The 16,175-nt window shown below is 36.5% G+C and overlaps 1 protein-coding gene across 1 annotated transcript; it reads left to right on the forward strand.

The window, feature by feature from the left end:
- The first annotated feature begins 7 nt into the window (after positions 1–7).
- Positions 8–15,437, forward strand: Ckn (CRK like proto-oncogene, adaptor protein). The gene is made up of 8 exons (XM_076783568.1): positions 8–104; positions 234–478; positions 7,855–8,133; positions 8,445–8,768; positions 8,894–9,231; positions 9,554–9,940; positions 10,084–10,536; positions 10,698–15,437. Exons 2-8 carry the CDS (start codon positions 463–465, stop codon positions 10,953–10,955), a joined length of 2,055 nt encoding a protein of 684 aa, XP_076639683.1. The 5' UTR covers positions 8–104; positions 234–462; the 3' UTR covers positions 10,956–15,437.
- The last annotated feature ends 738 nt before the right edge of the window (positions 15,438–16,175 follow it).

The raw sequence follows: 16,175 nt of genomic DNA on the forward strand, positions 1-16,175 counted from the left end.
CACTCTAACGGTGGCATTCTATACTAACCACGACAGTGCTACGTGCGAAGTCGCAACGAAGTAGTTTGTACTCTGTTCGGTCATCGTTTCTCGTTTGCGTTTAAGTACGTATCAACTCATCGCGTTTTTTACTGTATTCGTTATTTGCAAAGAAGAAAATCTTTCCAATCACGATTAACAATATGTCGCTCCTCTTTGAAGCAACTTTCTATTATTCCACGTTAACGTAATAGGAGAAGACGGTGTGTCGGAGGGGCAGGTTATCTTCCTTGTCCAAGAAAAGTTTCGTCTGTGGACAATGGCGCGAGAATCTTGCGTTCTAAAATCGATGTGTGCACGGCGTAGATGATGATCGGTGTTCTTACATGTGGCATGGTGTTTATAGTGAACAGGAAGACTTGCATACCTTGCTGGATTAACCAGCCCAACGTTTTCTGGATACGAGCCGTGTCGTGAGCCGCCATGAGGCGCATTAGCGGTAAACCAAATGCTTTCTTAACCATATTCAACGATATTTCTTGATATTTGTAAACGATGGCAAACAGTTCTGTCGAATACATTTTTTCACGGTTCGTTAAATTAATATCGCCCCGTAAAATTCTTTGTAGGTTGCGAGGATCACGATTCCAAACTTTCGTGGAAAGATGCGTATAGTGTGATTTTACGATCGCTTGACAAATTATTTAACATTTTATCACAAATTCTGTACAAGTTTCGTTACATTATGAATTAAATTTCGCAATCTTAAACGTACCGAACTCGTGCAAACAATCACGTATCTATATCTAAACATATTCTACTGCATAACGAATTCCAAAATTAATAAAAATACAATCGTTTCCTTGTTGCGGTAAGCATAAAATTATTAATTTTTACATTATTATTTTGCTGTTGTTACTGTTACTTTCTGTTTCTTTTGCAAATACAATATATTCTCATTTACAGAAAGTAGCTTAATCGACCATCTACCAATAAGTTGAGTCAAAAATATGACAATTAAATTACTTACATAAATGCATTAGAATTTTTGACCAGTATACAAACATATCTGTTTTAATATGTGTTGATGTACGATTAAAGTAACAAATGATACGGGCAGAATATAAAGTTACCTTATTTCAGCCTTATGTTATCAGTTCTTTGGACAATTTTCCATGCAAAAAAATATAAATGCATGGATAGATAGATCCCAAAATTATAGAACGCGTAAAACATATATACATATATATTAAGTATAAACAGAATTACATTGTAAATGTTTCTAATAGTGGGTACAACCACTGCATATGCATACTTTCTTCCCAAGTAAAAATAATCTGGTTTTCTTAATAATTAAAGAGGCATATTATGTTGCCTGAAGTCTCGAGAAACATGTAATAAAAATTCACAATTAAAAAGTAGATAACTCCATTAAAAAATGTAAAGGAGAGTCTAAAATTTTTTGAAATAAAATAAATAATTGTAAATCAAACTTTGATAATTACATTATGAATTTTGTGAATATCATAAATGTATACAAAAAATACTAATTCATATAACACTTGATTTTTAGACAATACCCTTTATAATTCTTTTCTTCTACCGAATTTCTTTAGTTTCTTTTCTTTCCTGTTTATATATACACGTTCGTTTACGTAAATTTCAATGCTCTGTAAGATTTATTTAAAACATTTTTGAAAGTAAACAATATTGTCTGTGTACTGATTTTGCTGAAAATCTAGTTGGATGTTGCGATGGGAAAATGAAAGTAAAATATAAAATTTCATTGAAATCCATTCAACTATTTAAACGTAATCGTGTTAACGGTCATGAAGGCTGTAGGAAAGTAAAATTCTTGTAAACGGCGATATATTAAATGTTTTCCACGCGAATTGAAACGCGCGCGCGAATCACTAAGCCCACGTTATTGTGGTGGGGGAGTGACATTCGTGCACGTGAAAATGCATGCGAAAGAGAAGCGGACCAAGTGGCGATATAACGTGATTCTACTTTACGTATTGTTTGATCGAGCGAGAGTCAAGTAAGAAATGCGCATGCGTAAACCGGCGGGTGTGGTCAGCGCTGGGACCGTCTCCCACCACTCCTAGCCCGTGGTTGGGCCAGAGATGTCGGATCGGGCACACGGGGCCCACGGTGGATTTCCCCCACCACATATACTCATACTACTGCACAAAGTCGCGTGTATGCAAGCTTGGCACTTCGGACAAGTTCGGAGAGTCGAGAAAGAAGGCAAACGTAAGCCTTTCTTGTTCGCTCTCGAAACAACCAACGTCCGATTTGCCAGCAACACGACTCGACCGATCGTCGTTTATCTTTGCAGACAGAATATGCTTACGATTCATGTTTTCACAACGCGCGTGCATCACCGTATAGCCACTCATATATTTTTCCATTTTTACTTTAGAAAATGATTATTTATATAGACACGGTTATTTATATAAGTAACTTTGTTCCAAGCAAAGTTAGACAAAAATGATAGAGGACAATTTTACGCTATCTAATACGCTCTCTCATACTACTGTAAACATTCTTTCATAGATGCATTGCTGCAATTGCAAAGCATCTTTTAATCAAATACATAAGTATTTTTTCCGCTAATTCTAATCTTGCAGTTTTTTGCAAATGAACTTTTGACAGTAAATAGTGGTGTTCTTATAGAAATTTCATCTATCGTAGTGCTAGAACATGGCGTAGATTGCATTTCTAATCTTATCTGTGAAATCGCAATTTCTGCGAAATGCTACTTCATAGTAGATACTTAACTTATATCGTGTTACTTTTCCAGCGAGTTTATTTCTTCCACCGATGACTTTTAAGTTATTTGTTTTACGAGTTAACACAGTCGTGTCTCTGTTTGCTTTTGAACACGTCTGATGCATTCATTTTTAATTAGTTGTATCTGATTTGCATACGGTTTAGCTTCGACCGCTCCTTTATACGTTTTCGAATGACCATTTCCTGTATAATTGATGTATGTATCTCAATCCATACTGCTCTTCGGGTCGTAAAAACATTTCTTTTATGGCATTCGTCTCCGTTTCTCCTGTCGATCCTTCGTGATTCGACGAGCACTCAGCCTCGCGTTCTGCTTTCCACTCTTCGTATTAAGCTGTCTTTATTACTTAAATTTCTTCTTCAACCGATATCTTAAAATACGAACGAGTCGTCGGTTTACTCTTCTCCTCGATACAAGTCAGACTAATGATGGACATTAAAGTAGATTAGAAGAAACATTAAAGTTTCTTATGTCTCATTATGTGTTCCTATAATGGGTGAATTAAATTCTTCACAAATTATTCAGAATAAAAATTGTTTGTAATTGTTTCAACAATCTAAATTTATATTATAACGGTTTTCAAGCCCTGATCATTTCTACTCGTAAATACAGCATCGTTATTTTTAACTCGGCTTCTAACACTTTTTGCCCTTTTTTTCAGAACACTTCATGGCGTACACGCGTACGTACAGAAAAAAACCAGTGACTACCTGAGGTCTCGAGCGAGCGGCCAGGCCCGTGCATTTCGAGATGCATGTGCATCTCAAGGGCCTGGTGCGTTAATGACCTGGGTAAGAAGACGCGACGCGACGCGACCTTCTCGGTCTGCACGATTATTAGGAAAGCGTACGACGAGATCAATCGATCCGTCTCCTTAATTAGCTTACGCTTAGAATAAATAAAGTTTATCTAGTCAACAGCAAAAAGACATTTCACTACATATACCCTTCACCCACAACTTTTACGAATTTTCGATACACTTTGATCTCCCTCGATATCTTGTTTCTTTTTTGCACTTTCTAAAGTCTTGTTGTCTGCGAAATAATTATTCAAGGAATTTCCAAGTAAATCTGTGAGAGGTTGACGACGAGCACGATAGAAGAAAGGAACAAAATAACCATGAAATTGTTGGTAGAACGAGAGCAATAACCGGACGACTCGTCTGTCCACCTTATTTTTATCGATCGTGAGTTAATTGAAATAAATTCGAAATTTCTAAATCCTCTTATGCCGGCATTATGTACTCGGGAATTTAGATAGAAAATTGCAGTATAAAAAACAAAAAACAATTGTTCTCCACAGTTAATCGTCACAGCACGTGATTTGGAAGAAGTTGTTTCTGTTCTCGAAGTGATAGGATGAGTTGGGAATTGGCGAGATCTGTTGCGTGTTACTGGGTGAAAGGGGTGACGGTGGGATCCTCGTCTGGGTTATTAGATATCGCCAAGGTCTACCGCTTCGGGGGTAGTGCTGCCGGTCGCTGGAGCCGAGGATCTGGACGCTGTGGGCTGAATCGAGCTCGAAGCAATGGTCGCTTCAGGGGGAGAAGGCCCAGTGGGGAAATCCGGTTGAACGGTGGTTCGTGGGGTCGACGTAAACGGTGGAGATGTCGTGGGCGGACCGGGCCCCCTCACCCTTCGTTTCCTGCACTATCTTGCGAAGCAACTTCAAACAATGGGTCCTACACCGCTTCTTTCTACCTCCCTGACAATCATTTGGTTTAGGCATCTACGTACGATAATCCAAGTCTTTTTAATCGAGCGTTCTTCGCATATCGTTTCGTTAATCTCGTGTACGAATCTGAAATTTACACGATAATTAGGTGTGTATTAGTCTCTTAACATCTTGTCACCGTTTAATCCTCTCTGTCTCTTTTATCTAAAACACACAGCACGGACTTGAAGGTCATTTCGCCTACGTGCGCTCTTCTTTCTGTTCAATTAATTCAGCCTGGCGTCGGTTCCCCTGGATCTTGGATCATTCGTGAATGTCTTTCTCCGCTGCTTGTAATATTTCCACGTGGAAAGTTGTTTCACGTGTCACGCTTTCGGGTACCTACGCTTAGAAGCATTACCGGGGGCGACCTACGCCGTTCTCCGGAAACTCGTCCACCCACCTTCGACCTCGCCTCTTTGCATTCGCCGCAACAACGAGTCGCTGCTGTCGCCAACTCGAACCTGCACCCGACGTCGAACGTTTTTGACAGTCTTCTCCGACGATGTCTGTCGTTTTCTTCGCATTATCTCACAGCCGTAGCGTTCGAATGTCACTGGAAATCGCCGACACCCGTTAAAAGTTGTGAAATTTTTCGACCAACAAGCGAATGTCTATCGCGCCAAGTGAAATATAAAATGATCATGGAGTGGATACGTTGGAGTGGTTCAATTTGATATTATAATCTTCAAAGGATAATGTCATTTTTGTTACACCATGGGGATATGTATTTCGAAATTACGATATTTTGTTTATTGGAAGCTAATATAAGGAAACTTCCAGGCTGTTAAATCAGTTTCGCAGTCACCTGCCTCGAAGTCTATGTAAATTTTCTAAATAGCAAATAATCGTGATCGATTCGAAAGAAAATTGCTTGCACCATAAATGGCGATCACTGCTGTGACGAGTTGCTTGGGCCCCCCGCCTTTACCACCCGGCAAACGCTTTCTACAGAAGTCTTCGAAGAAATTATCGTCGACGTACAAAAGTTTTCGGGATCCAGCGGTCGAAGCCTGGATCCCGAGCGGAATCTTCGACATGTCGAAGAATAAACTCCGTTCCCGCGAACACGGTTCGGTGATCTATACGATAAGCAACAGCAATCTGTTCAGAAGCTGTTCCGAAGGCAACTTGAGTGCGCGTAAAACGAGTGCAGTGTTGTCCGCTACTCCTCTTGACAAGTGCATCCAGGCGATTTATGGCAGTTGGAAGAACCTCATGCACCGTAAGTGTAACGCCCCTGCCAATGTTGCCCGACTAATCGTGCATGGGAAACGGGTCGAATAAATTAAACGACGAACATCCGGTTCGTAACGTTACGATATAGGGAAGAAAGCGTAAAGATTGTAGCAAAAGGTCCCAGTATATTAACTCGTAGATATAAATATCTTGTTGAGAAAGTATTCCGATCGAGACGATTAGATTCAAGGTGACTTTTCGAACGTTAAACAAAATTATTAAACGTTCTAAAGGGTAGATTCTGCATTGACAAGTATACAGTAGGTATAAGTTGACCACCGGTACAAGTAGAAATAGCAAGTAATGGACAGACGTGACGTACCGCGCCGGATCACACGCGAATCCGATAAATTTTCAAATTCGATTATCTTGGAAACGAAGCATTGTACATACCATGTATGGTGCGACGAAAGTCGGAACTTGTATGCACGTTGTAACGGCAGGAGTACCTGTAAATTCAGAAAATTGATATTTCAGTAAAAGCAAAAAACATTGTGCATCGATATTGCTGAAAGCAAAGAGTACTTTACTTTTGAGAATTATAATAGACTTTGGTATAACATTTTCTTTGGTGGTATAAATTATTACTAAATATACTAGGAATATTGCAGGAATATGTTCACAAAAGTACCGAACAGCTTCCTTCTACTTTGTATAAAAATATGTCGACCAAATAAAATTTTTGTTAAACGTAACAAAGATCTACGTGCATGAATATAAATAATTCTGTAATGAAAAGTTCGTTGTTTCTCGAGTCTGCTTGAGCAATACATTGCTGCATCGCATCGTCACTATTCGACGTGGAATGGCGCTGTTCGACACTCTACGGTTAACAGAAGTCACCGTCGCATAAGGTATGCGACCGCTGCAAGGTCTAATACGTTTAATAGTGTCACGTGACAGAATTGCATGTCACAAAAACACCCTCCCACCTCTTGGCGGAATCGACGTATGACGAGAGATCGTCCTATACCAGAGAGACTGTTTAGAGCACGCATTGTATATTCCGTGCCAAGAAACAGCAGAAGAACGTATCCGGTGTATCGCGTCTAGTCGGAACTGATCTTCTGTACGCTACCGGTTATAAGTATTAGGACACTTGCTTGAAAGGTTAATATCTGGTCTATCGTAACTTCGTGAAAACAAGTCATACAATAATCCAGTAAACGTACATTATTAGACATAATAAAACCGAAAAACTAACAATATATTAACGCTAGGCTTTTTAGTAAGCAAGTAATAAAAGTAAGACGAAATAACGATACTACGAATGATACATGATGAACGCGTTTCTTTCAATTGCTCTTAAAGCAAGTTAACTAGGTTGCTGCGTACCTTACGTAACGTTAATCTGGTTACGTGCGTTAGTACGTGTATATACAATTAAAGCCTGAATCAAGAACTCTGTTTTCACGACTGTAATTAAAAAGTAGTAATATACACATACTGTATATAGCAATAATATAATTACTAGTGTATCTAACACCATAGTAATCATATTGTTATTTTAATAGCAATAACAATAGTACCATATGTGTCTGTCTGCAAACGAGGTATAGAAATAAAAAAGAAACTTGTTCTAAAATCAACAAATTCTTCTTGTTCTAATTCTCTCGGCTAGGCACGCGTGCCTAAAAGTCGACCTTTCACAACCTTTCTCAAGTGTCTTAATGACTCTGTGAGCCACACGCACCACATATTTGCGCGCACAAGTATTTTCTTCGTTAGCTTTATCGAGGTCTAAATACAGAAACGGATTAAACGCGAAACCAAACGTACACCTTAATCTCTGAGACAGCATCATCATCCACGTTTATGTTCTTATAATTTTATCAACGATGGTTAATTTTACGTCGAAAGTAGCGTCCTTTTAGAAACAATTTAACAGCTTACGGCTAAATTCTTCGAAATCTGTTGTAAGTGGCCGATCGGTGAAATCTTAGGATGATCCAGAAGACGCTACAGGTCAAGGGTTAATGTTGAGTCCGAAATAGTTCTGCCAGAAATATTCGTTTTCCATTCTATCTGCATCTAAACAATTTTGTTTAGTCGTCAGTGTCGCAATGATCGACAATAATTCGTGTAATTGAATAATAAAGGGATGTACTATGTACTCGTGTGTGCAGTTGGCGGCATGAACCGGCCGTCCAAAGCAGTGACCCAGGCGAAGAAAGTGGCACCGCCGGCTGTACCCGATGTGTTTCGACATTCAGGTTCCTCTTTTGGTTCCGCTGGATATGCGAGCAGCGAAGATAGCTGTTTCCTTCCCGGAAGCGGACCAGGCGGAACGACTGACGATGGTTCTTACGGGATGCCATCTGGAAAGAGTCCGGGACCTATTTTCACTCATCCTGGCTTCGCCTTTCCACCGGTCGTGGGCAAATATGCTCATGCCGAGGATCAAGGTACGATGCTCGATACCGTATACGTTCCATAACGTTATTTATTCATCGTGCTCGTCGGCTTTGCATACCAAAATGAGATACACCTGCATCTCGTCTCGAAAACTTGAGTTAACATTTTTATAATTTATCTCGACTATTTTACTTGTTTATACCTTCGTAAGAACATAGTCGTGTCGTTGTTTTTAAATTTATCTCTTGAAAATACCTTTCGCTATTATTTTCTTAAATGGATTCTAACAAAGCTAATTTGCTAATTTTTGCTTAATTTACCAAAATAACGTATTTTTCTTTAACGTTCGATCGTTTTTTAGGAATCGACATGACTCAAAGCCCCGGTAGAGATAGCCCGGGTAGTTCAGGGTCTGGCTCTGGATCCAGGCATTCTACCGCTTCGTTAGATTCTGGTAGAGCTTCCGGATATCATCTGGGTCCTAGAGGACCTGGTGCGCTCGCTTCGTCTCCCAGATGTTCTATAAGCTCGCTCGGCAGTCATCCCGATAGACCGGCAGATCTCGATGTCGTTCATGCTTGGTTGACCGAACTCCAGTTCGAAGAATACTTTCCGTTGTTTGCCTCCGCTGGTTACGATCTTGCTACTATAACGCGTATGACGCCAGAAGATCTAACGGGCATAGGTAGACAAACTCTTCATTCAGCATTTATCCTTCGAATCTATTCGCGTCTAAATGAAACATAATAGAAACGCAAGTTAGCGTTGCGTTTGGAGAATAGTAGTAATTAAAGTTATACGCGTTTACAGGAATTAAGAAGCCTAATCATAGAAAACGATTGAAAGCGGAGATAGATAATTTAAATATTGGAGATGGCTTGCCAGAACATATTCCTGGTTCCTTGGAAGAGTGGCTTAGGCTTCTACGACTCGAAGAATACCTTACCGCTCTTCATCAACAGGGTATGCGTTCGGTCGAAGACGTAACGACTCTCACTTGGGAGGATCTCGAAGATATCGGTATTGTTCGATTGGGCCATCAGAAGAAGTTATTGTTGGCGATTAAAAGAGTTAAAGACATTCGTGCCGGTAAACGTATACAACCGCTCGATCTCGCACGACTACCGCCACATCCCGGACATACGCAGGTAAACAAATACATTTGCAACGCTTGCAACATTTACAGAGTGAACAAACAAAAATATCGATCGTATAATTTTACGGCTGTTCGTTATACATTTCAAGCACCTTTGGATAGTGTCTAGTAAATTCAATTGTCTCGGGAACGAAACATTACACGGAATAACTTTCTCTTGTTCTTCCTTCACGGTTGCATCGTGATTACTTAACATTTTTTTATAGTCAAAACGTGATTACAATACTTTTCTTCCTCAAATATAGGTCAGTAAGTAAGAATTGTTAATATACTGTTGTTGCCTCGTATTCATACAACTTTAATTATACTTTTAGGACGTTGTTATCCAACGAGGAGGTCCTGATTTGCCGTCACCCGATGAGGATTGTTCGTCACCTGTTTTGAGGTCTTTTCAGAGAGGAGGAAGCGATAGTACGTCTGGTACTGCATGGAGGAGTATGTACGCTGCTTTGCCAGCCGACTACAATATCGTTGGACGGGCTGGTTCGCGAGGAAAATCCTTGGAAAGCTTAGAAGATGCACCCCTTGGGTATCCTCCATCGCCAGCACCTTCTACGCATCCACAACCGATCGAATGGCGTCCGCGCAGTTTCGAGGATGGTGATCTTACCCCTACAAACGATACTTCGATCGTGGAAGCTGGTGGTGGAACGCTTCCACGTCCAAGACATTGCCTTGTTCGTCCACGACCCGTAGCCAAGGTAATAACGAATCTGTAAGATACGCTTGTTGCTAATGTCATCCTTAATATCCTTAACGATGTTTTCATGTTAGATAACTCGACACTCTTCCGTTTTCGATATCTTTACGGCTCTGTCAAGGGCTAAATATGTTTTGTTTGCAGGTCACAGCAACTCCAGGGCAATTCAAGTCATTGCCAAGAGACTTCGATAACAAATATCAACTAACGTATGGGTTAGAAAGTAGTCCACATCTTCCGAAGCGTTGTCCTCCATCTCCTCCAAGACGACAAAGTTCTAGAGAAAGTAGTTCTTCCGTTGTTGGTGTTGGAGGGTCGGGAGTTGGCGATGTTGTAATAGATTGCAGTGGACCTGTACCAACTGCTTCTTGCGACGATCATCATATACATCATCATCAACATCGTCACTTGCTGCATCATCCTTCGCCACCACCACCAGCACCTGCACCAACATCATCGACTCCGCCGCAAATGAATCGACCACCTTCTTCGATGTCCCGTTCGTGGGGTAGCGTCAACGCTAATGTTAACGAAGAACATGAATTAATAGCTTCACTCGCTTTGCAACATCGCAATGGTTCCGATGCCAGCTTTAAGGTACTCTATTATTCTCAAACATTTAATTGAAAATCTCTATGTCTCTCTTTTAATTTCAATTGCATCAGTGATATGTCAGGATTTATCCGTGTAAATCATACGTTTGTTATATCGTATACATATACGCGTATTAATGTTTCTGAATATTATCTTCGTTACAGTCAAGTTCCAGTACAGAATCCGATTCAATTCCTTTTGCAAATGAAAATGCTGGAACGATAAAGCAGAGGTCTGCGCGAGTCCAAGAATACGCAAGTAATAATTCTAACAACAGTCTTCAGAGTCATGTAATGAGCCATCATTCCAGTGGAAGCGAGCCGGCGGATGTATTGAACGACATTGGAAATATGCTTGCCAATCTCACTGACGAACTTGATGCTATGCTTGAAGAAGAAAAACGCCAGGGTCTTAATTCGTAATCGTAATTGTCATTGTCTTCTTTTACTTACGTTAAACAACGTTACCGCAAAGCATACAATTTCGGCAATAGGAGCATGGGCGAATATCGTTTGCAAAATTAAATAGGAAGGTATCGTACATAAACACGAATTACAAACTCTTGAGACTATGGAACGATCGTTTTAACATGAAAATATTGGGCGCTAGACAAACGTCATACTACTTTTCGTTGCATTAATCTACGACACACGTTATACTATGCAAAGAATAATATCCTGTTGTAATTGTACGAATTAATGTAACGAATTGCGCCCTTCCACGTTCTTGTAATTTCACTTTCATCGGTTTCCACTTCATTCTTTTTGTATTTTATTTTTCCATAGAATCAAGCCTTTTATTTTTCTACCAAAATATTATCAACTTTCTATGAAGTTTCCAGAGACATCTAAATATTGCACAATATTTCTCATTTTAATATTTTTTCAAACTACTTCTTACGCCATTCTTTTTCAAAACCTTGTCCTTTTAATTTTACTTATTTTATCAAACGCAATATCGTAATCACGAGTGTTTGCCGCCTGCTTTATACAACGGGTTTTATACGGGAGAAATTACATATAAATAAAAACACTTTGAATAAGTATGATTGATACTTATGCCTTATAAATAGAGAACTACAAAAAACATAATTGTAGTTTAGTTCCATAAAATAAGCGTAAATTTCACAGTTACACAGCACAAAGACTGATACTTTTTCTCTGGAAATTTCATTAACATCAACGTATATACATTCCAGCTAATATATTTCCTTTTTCACTTCCGTCCTTTGCTAAAACGATAGCATGATAGATCGAGACCTTCATAACTGTTGGACTGTTAGACATTTTGAGATTAGTATGATACGAAAAAGTAAAGTTCTGTATCTCTTTTCCAGAATAAAGTAATTCTTCCAATACTGTCAAAGAAGGATATTACTGAGTCAAGTTGTTTTGATAATGAAGCATAATTATATGTTTGCCTATATTATGGTACAATTTCTATAAGAGTACGATAGTTTATATGAAAAAATTTACATCTTCCATTCTTTGAACTTCAAAAAGTTCTCGTAAGACTGAGAACAACAAACCAACATAGACATTTGACTGCCAATTGAATTTTAAGATAATACGATTTAATACAGAATCATATGCGCTGTATGCCAATTAACATTTTATATTTATTATCCGTACTAATATAGTGACGTATGTAACTCACTATCGTTATATGGTGCACACAAGCATGTGGAACATACACAACGTATCCACCTATACATACGAAATCAAAGTAATCATAATAGTGGAATGTTGTCGATACAGACTGTTCAGGTGCCCCTAAATCTAAATATGACGCTGATATGTACCGAGACTTGTGCATAACATTTTATGCATAGACTTTATTATAACAATATGTGTATGAAACACATGGTTACATACATACGGGATGTTCCAGTTAACGATGGCCGAAGAAATGCTTAATAAAAGCAAATTTTTTAATTATCTCCTTTGGTAGATAATGCTAGCAAATATTCGCTCCATGGAAAAATGTTTTATACATAATTTCAATACTTTTAGAGGATGAACATATTACGAGAAACATTTTCTTTCTAGCATCGTTTTTCTAGCAATTTTCAGTCACGGATATCTTTTTGTACAGTAATACATACATAATGTCAAATATTACGTATAAAAAAATATGTACTTGTATGGAAAAAGAATATCCGTGATCTTAAAATCTCTAGAAAACAATGACATCCTAATGAAAATTTTTTTTCTACGTATTCACATTTTTAAACCATTCAAATTACGTACGAAACATTTTTCTACATTAGCACAGCCGAAGAAGATAATTATGTGGTCTGTGTTAAGCAAGACACCTTGTATATTTCCGTACATACATTTATATATGACGATTTCGATATATAATATTCGTTAATTTCTGTAAAATTTTTTTTATGTATATTTGCCTGGTCGACGTATTACAAATCTTTAAACACATTTTTAAGAAGATCCTGTATTTTCACTGAAACGATAATATTTTATTTTTCATTTCGTATATTGAATATTGGATCCTCGTACATAAATGTATATGGTGTTACAGTGGCACATTAATAGTAACTAGATGTTTTACATCCTTTAAATAGCATAAACTTGTTGTTGTCTCTGTACGAATCAGTTTCATAATTAAAACTTAAATAAATAAATGCGGTGAACTGAATTATATTATCATTCCTTTGATACATTTTATTTTTAATTTTAAAATACGGATCGTTATTCATATTCGAATCCAATTATACTATATCATAATGAGATGAGAACATGTGGTAGAATATATACAAGGTTTTGAAATAAACTTAAGACTTAAGTTAATCGATTAAACATCAGGGCTGCACTACTGTGGCCTGCAGACTTGTTAACTATTGTAGGTATATAGTAGATATATGTATTATATATCAGTTTAAGCAGTGTACTTAGGGAAAAATGTTCTGCGGTGCTGCAAATTAAAAAATTTATGACTACCTATTTTTACTTTTGATTATTATTGTATATCGTTACATTGCAAGTTGGAAAATTTGTTCGAATAACGATACGCGGCGCAAGTTTTTTTTAACTGTATACACATACGTAAATCTTATAACATTTGATTCGTTTTTAGTATTTTTAACATGTTCGTTGTCGAGCTTTGTATCAAGTTCATTCCCTGTTTATTGCATTGGTTTGCATGTTTTTAATTTTTTACGTTTACTGAAACCTTATTGATATACTTGTTTGCGGTGAAAAATTCAAACAATTTCAGAACGATAAGTATGTATAGGATCGAGACAGAAATCAAAAATATTTCACTCGGCAGCAAACGTGTTAAAGGGTCCCATGAATTACCGGAAGCTTTTGCACCACATTACTTTCAACAATATCATTAATTTGTGTTATTCTAAATACTTAAACGGTGCATTTGAATAAAAGAAACGATCGAATCCTCGAAAGATTAATAAGTGCAAATCTGTTTTTGTATCTATAATAAAGAATTATTTACGTTTTGGACATTCAAAGGATAAGGACTGTTATTAATATTAAAGCGATAAATTGAACGCACTAAACATGAGTATCTTATAAAGGTAAACATTCAGAATGAAAGTGTATGAATCATTCATTCATTCATGTTTAGAATATAATGTATTTTATACAAAAATAATTAACAGTAAAAAGTAAAAAGTTATGGTGACGCAAATATTGAAATAGTATTAATGCTAATTTGGCGAATAACGAAGTAGATAATTAATAAATACTAGCAGGAAATGAAACAATTTACACTAACCCATGTGATTGAATAGATATACAATCTGTTTTCATAGTATATAAACTGACAAACACAACAGATGGTAACGCACACTGCCGATTTTTATATTGTAGTTTCATGTTATCACGATATAGTAAAATAAACATAAACATCAGGAATTCTAAATACTCTACAAAATGAGATCTGTGTAAAGGACACTTGAAGCATTAAATGTGCATAATTACCAGTTTTATATTCAATACTTATTTGGGAATATTTCTATTGTAAAGTGTGCACCGAAGTTATGGAAAATCATTTTATCGACGTTTCACAAGTATTATTTTAAGTAAACCATGTTCAAAGTTGTAGATCTGTATAGTAATTCCTGATTATGCAAAAAAAAAGATACTTCGCTTGCGAAGAGATCACGATAATAATGAAAAATACTTTATGCGACGTGTTTCATCAGGAAGTGAAGCATTAGCATATAAATAGTAACGTTTGTATTACAATAAAATATTAGAAATGCTTCAAAAACAGAATTATTATTTTCAATACTAAAACCATTCTTCTTACTTTTTACAATTATTATTTTCCTATAGAAAGAAGACAAATGAAATGCGTTTATTGGCTGCATTTAAAATGCACATTAATATATTTACTTAAAATAATACATTACATTAATTATTCTATATATTATTATGTATTAGAACTTCAGAGGTATCTATAGCACAATTCTCATAATCACAGGAATCTTATACCTTCTACTGTTTTTGACTTACTGCTTTTTCTTTTATACAAGTAGTCAGTAACGAATCATAATGTAAAGAGAATTCAATTATTGGCTAATTTTTGAACAGCTAATTCAAAATTCCTAAAGACGCGTTGCTTCTACGTCGTGTATACGTATTATATATACATACATACATACATATGAATATATGTGTGCGTGTATATATACATAAATATTTTATAAATATAAATAACGAATAAAAATATAAATATGAATATATATTAATTATATTCATATTTTTATTAAATTAGTCATAGTTTTTGTACAAACATATGTGTCACTGCTGCAATTTTCTCCAGCAAACTTATTACCCACCTAACTGCATATTATAATTCCTAAAGGACCTTCCAATTTTCCATATTTGTTTAAATATATTATTTGATTTACCAATTATGATGCCTTCATCACAGATCTTTAAATAAAACTGATTGATAAATCTAGCTTTTAATGTTTTTTTAGTGCATACCTAACATGAAACATAATCTAGAAGGAACAAATATTGCTTGTAAGTTACACTAACTAAACAGTGGGAAATTTGTAACAAACAGATTTGACTTTTCCTTTGTTCTTATATTACAGATTCAATTTTTGTTCAGACAAAGAAATAATATTTTGTTATAATATCATAACTTGTAAACTAACTCTGTTCATTTTAAGCAACATAAAAATTGCAATACAATGATTACTGTAAAATAAATACAATTATGTAAAAGTAAGGCCAGAGAAATTCTGGCTATTTATATTCTGATTGCAGATGACTTTGCATGAATTATATTATGTTTGTTGTAAAATTAATGAGAAATAGTAACTATCGATGTACATTTGCAAATTCTTTCATTATCTTATCAACTGTAAGACACAGTTTACACAGCATAAAGCTTCCTATAATATTCTTTTCGTGGAAAGTTTTCTTAATTTATATAATTTTATTCGAGGTGACCAGATTTGGGATACAAATACCGGATAAGGGAGAAGTAAAAATAGCAAGTTAATAATAATTCGATTAGTAGTAACTTTGCTCGATAATCTCAATACGTTCTTTCCAAACGATAAAATGCGAATAAAAAGAATGTAAGAGACTATCGAACGGTATATCAAAGTTACATGCAACAGTTGGCCATATCAACACGTTATT

This window comes from Colletes latitarsis, chromosome 2, assembly GCF_051014445.1.
Source record: "Colletes latitarsis isolate SP2378_abdomen chromosome 2, iyColLati1, whole genome shotgun sequence".
NCBI lineage: Eukaryota > Metazoa > Arthropoda > Insecta > Hymenoptera > Colletidae > Colletes > Colletes latitarsis.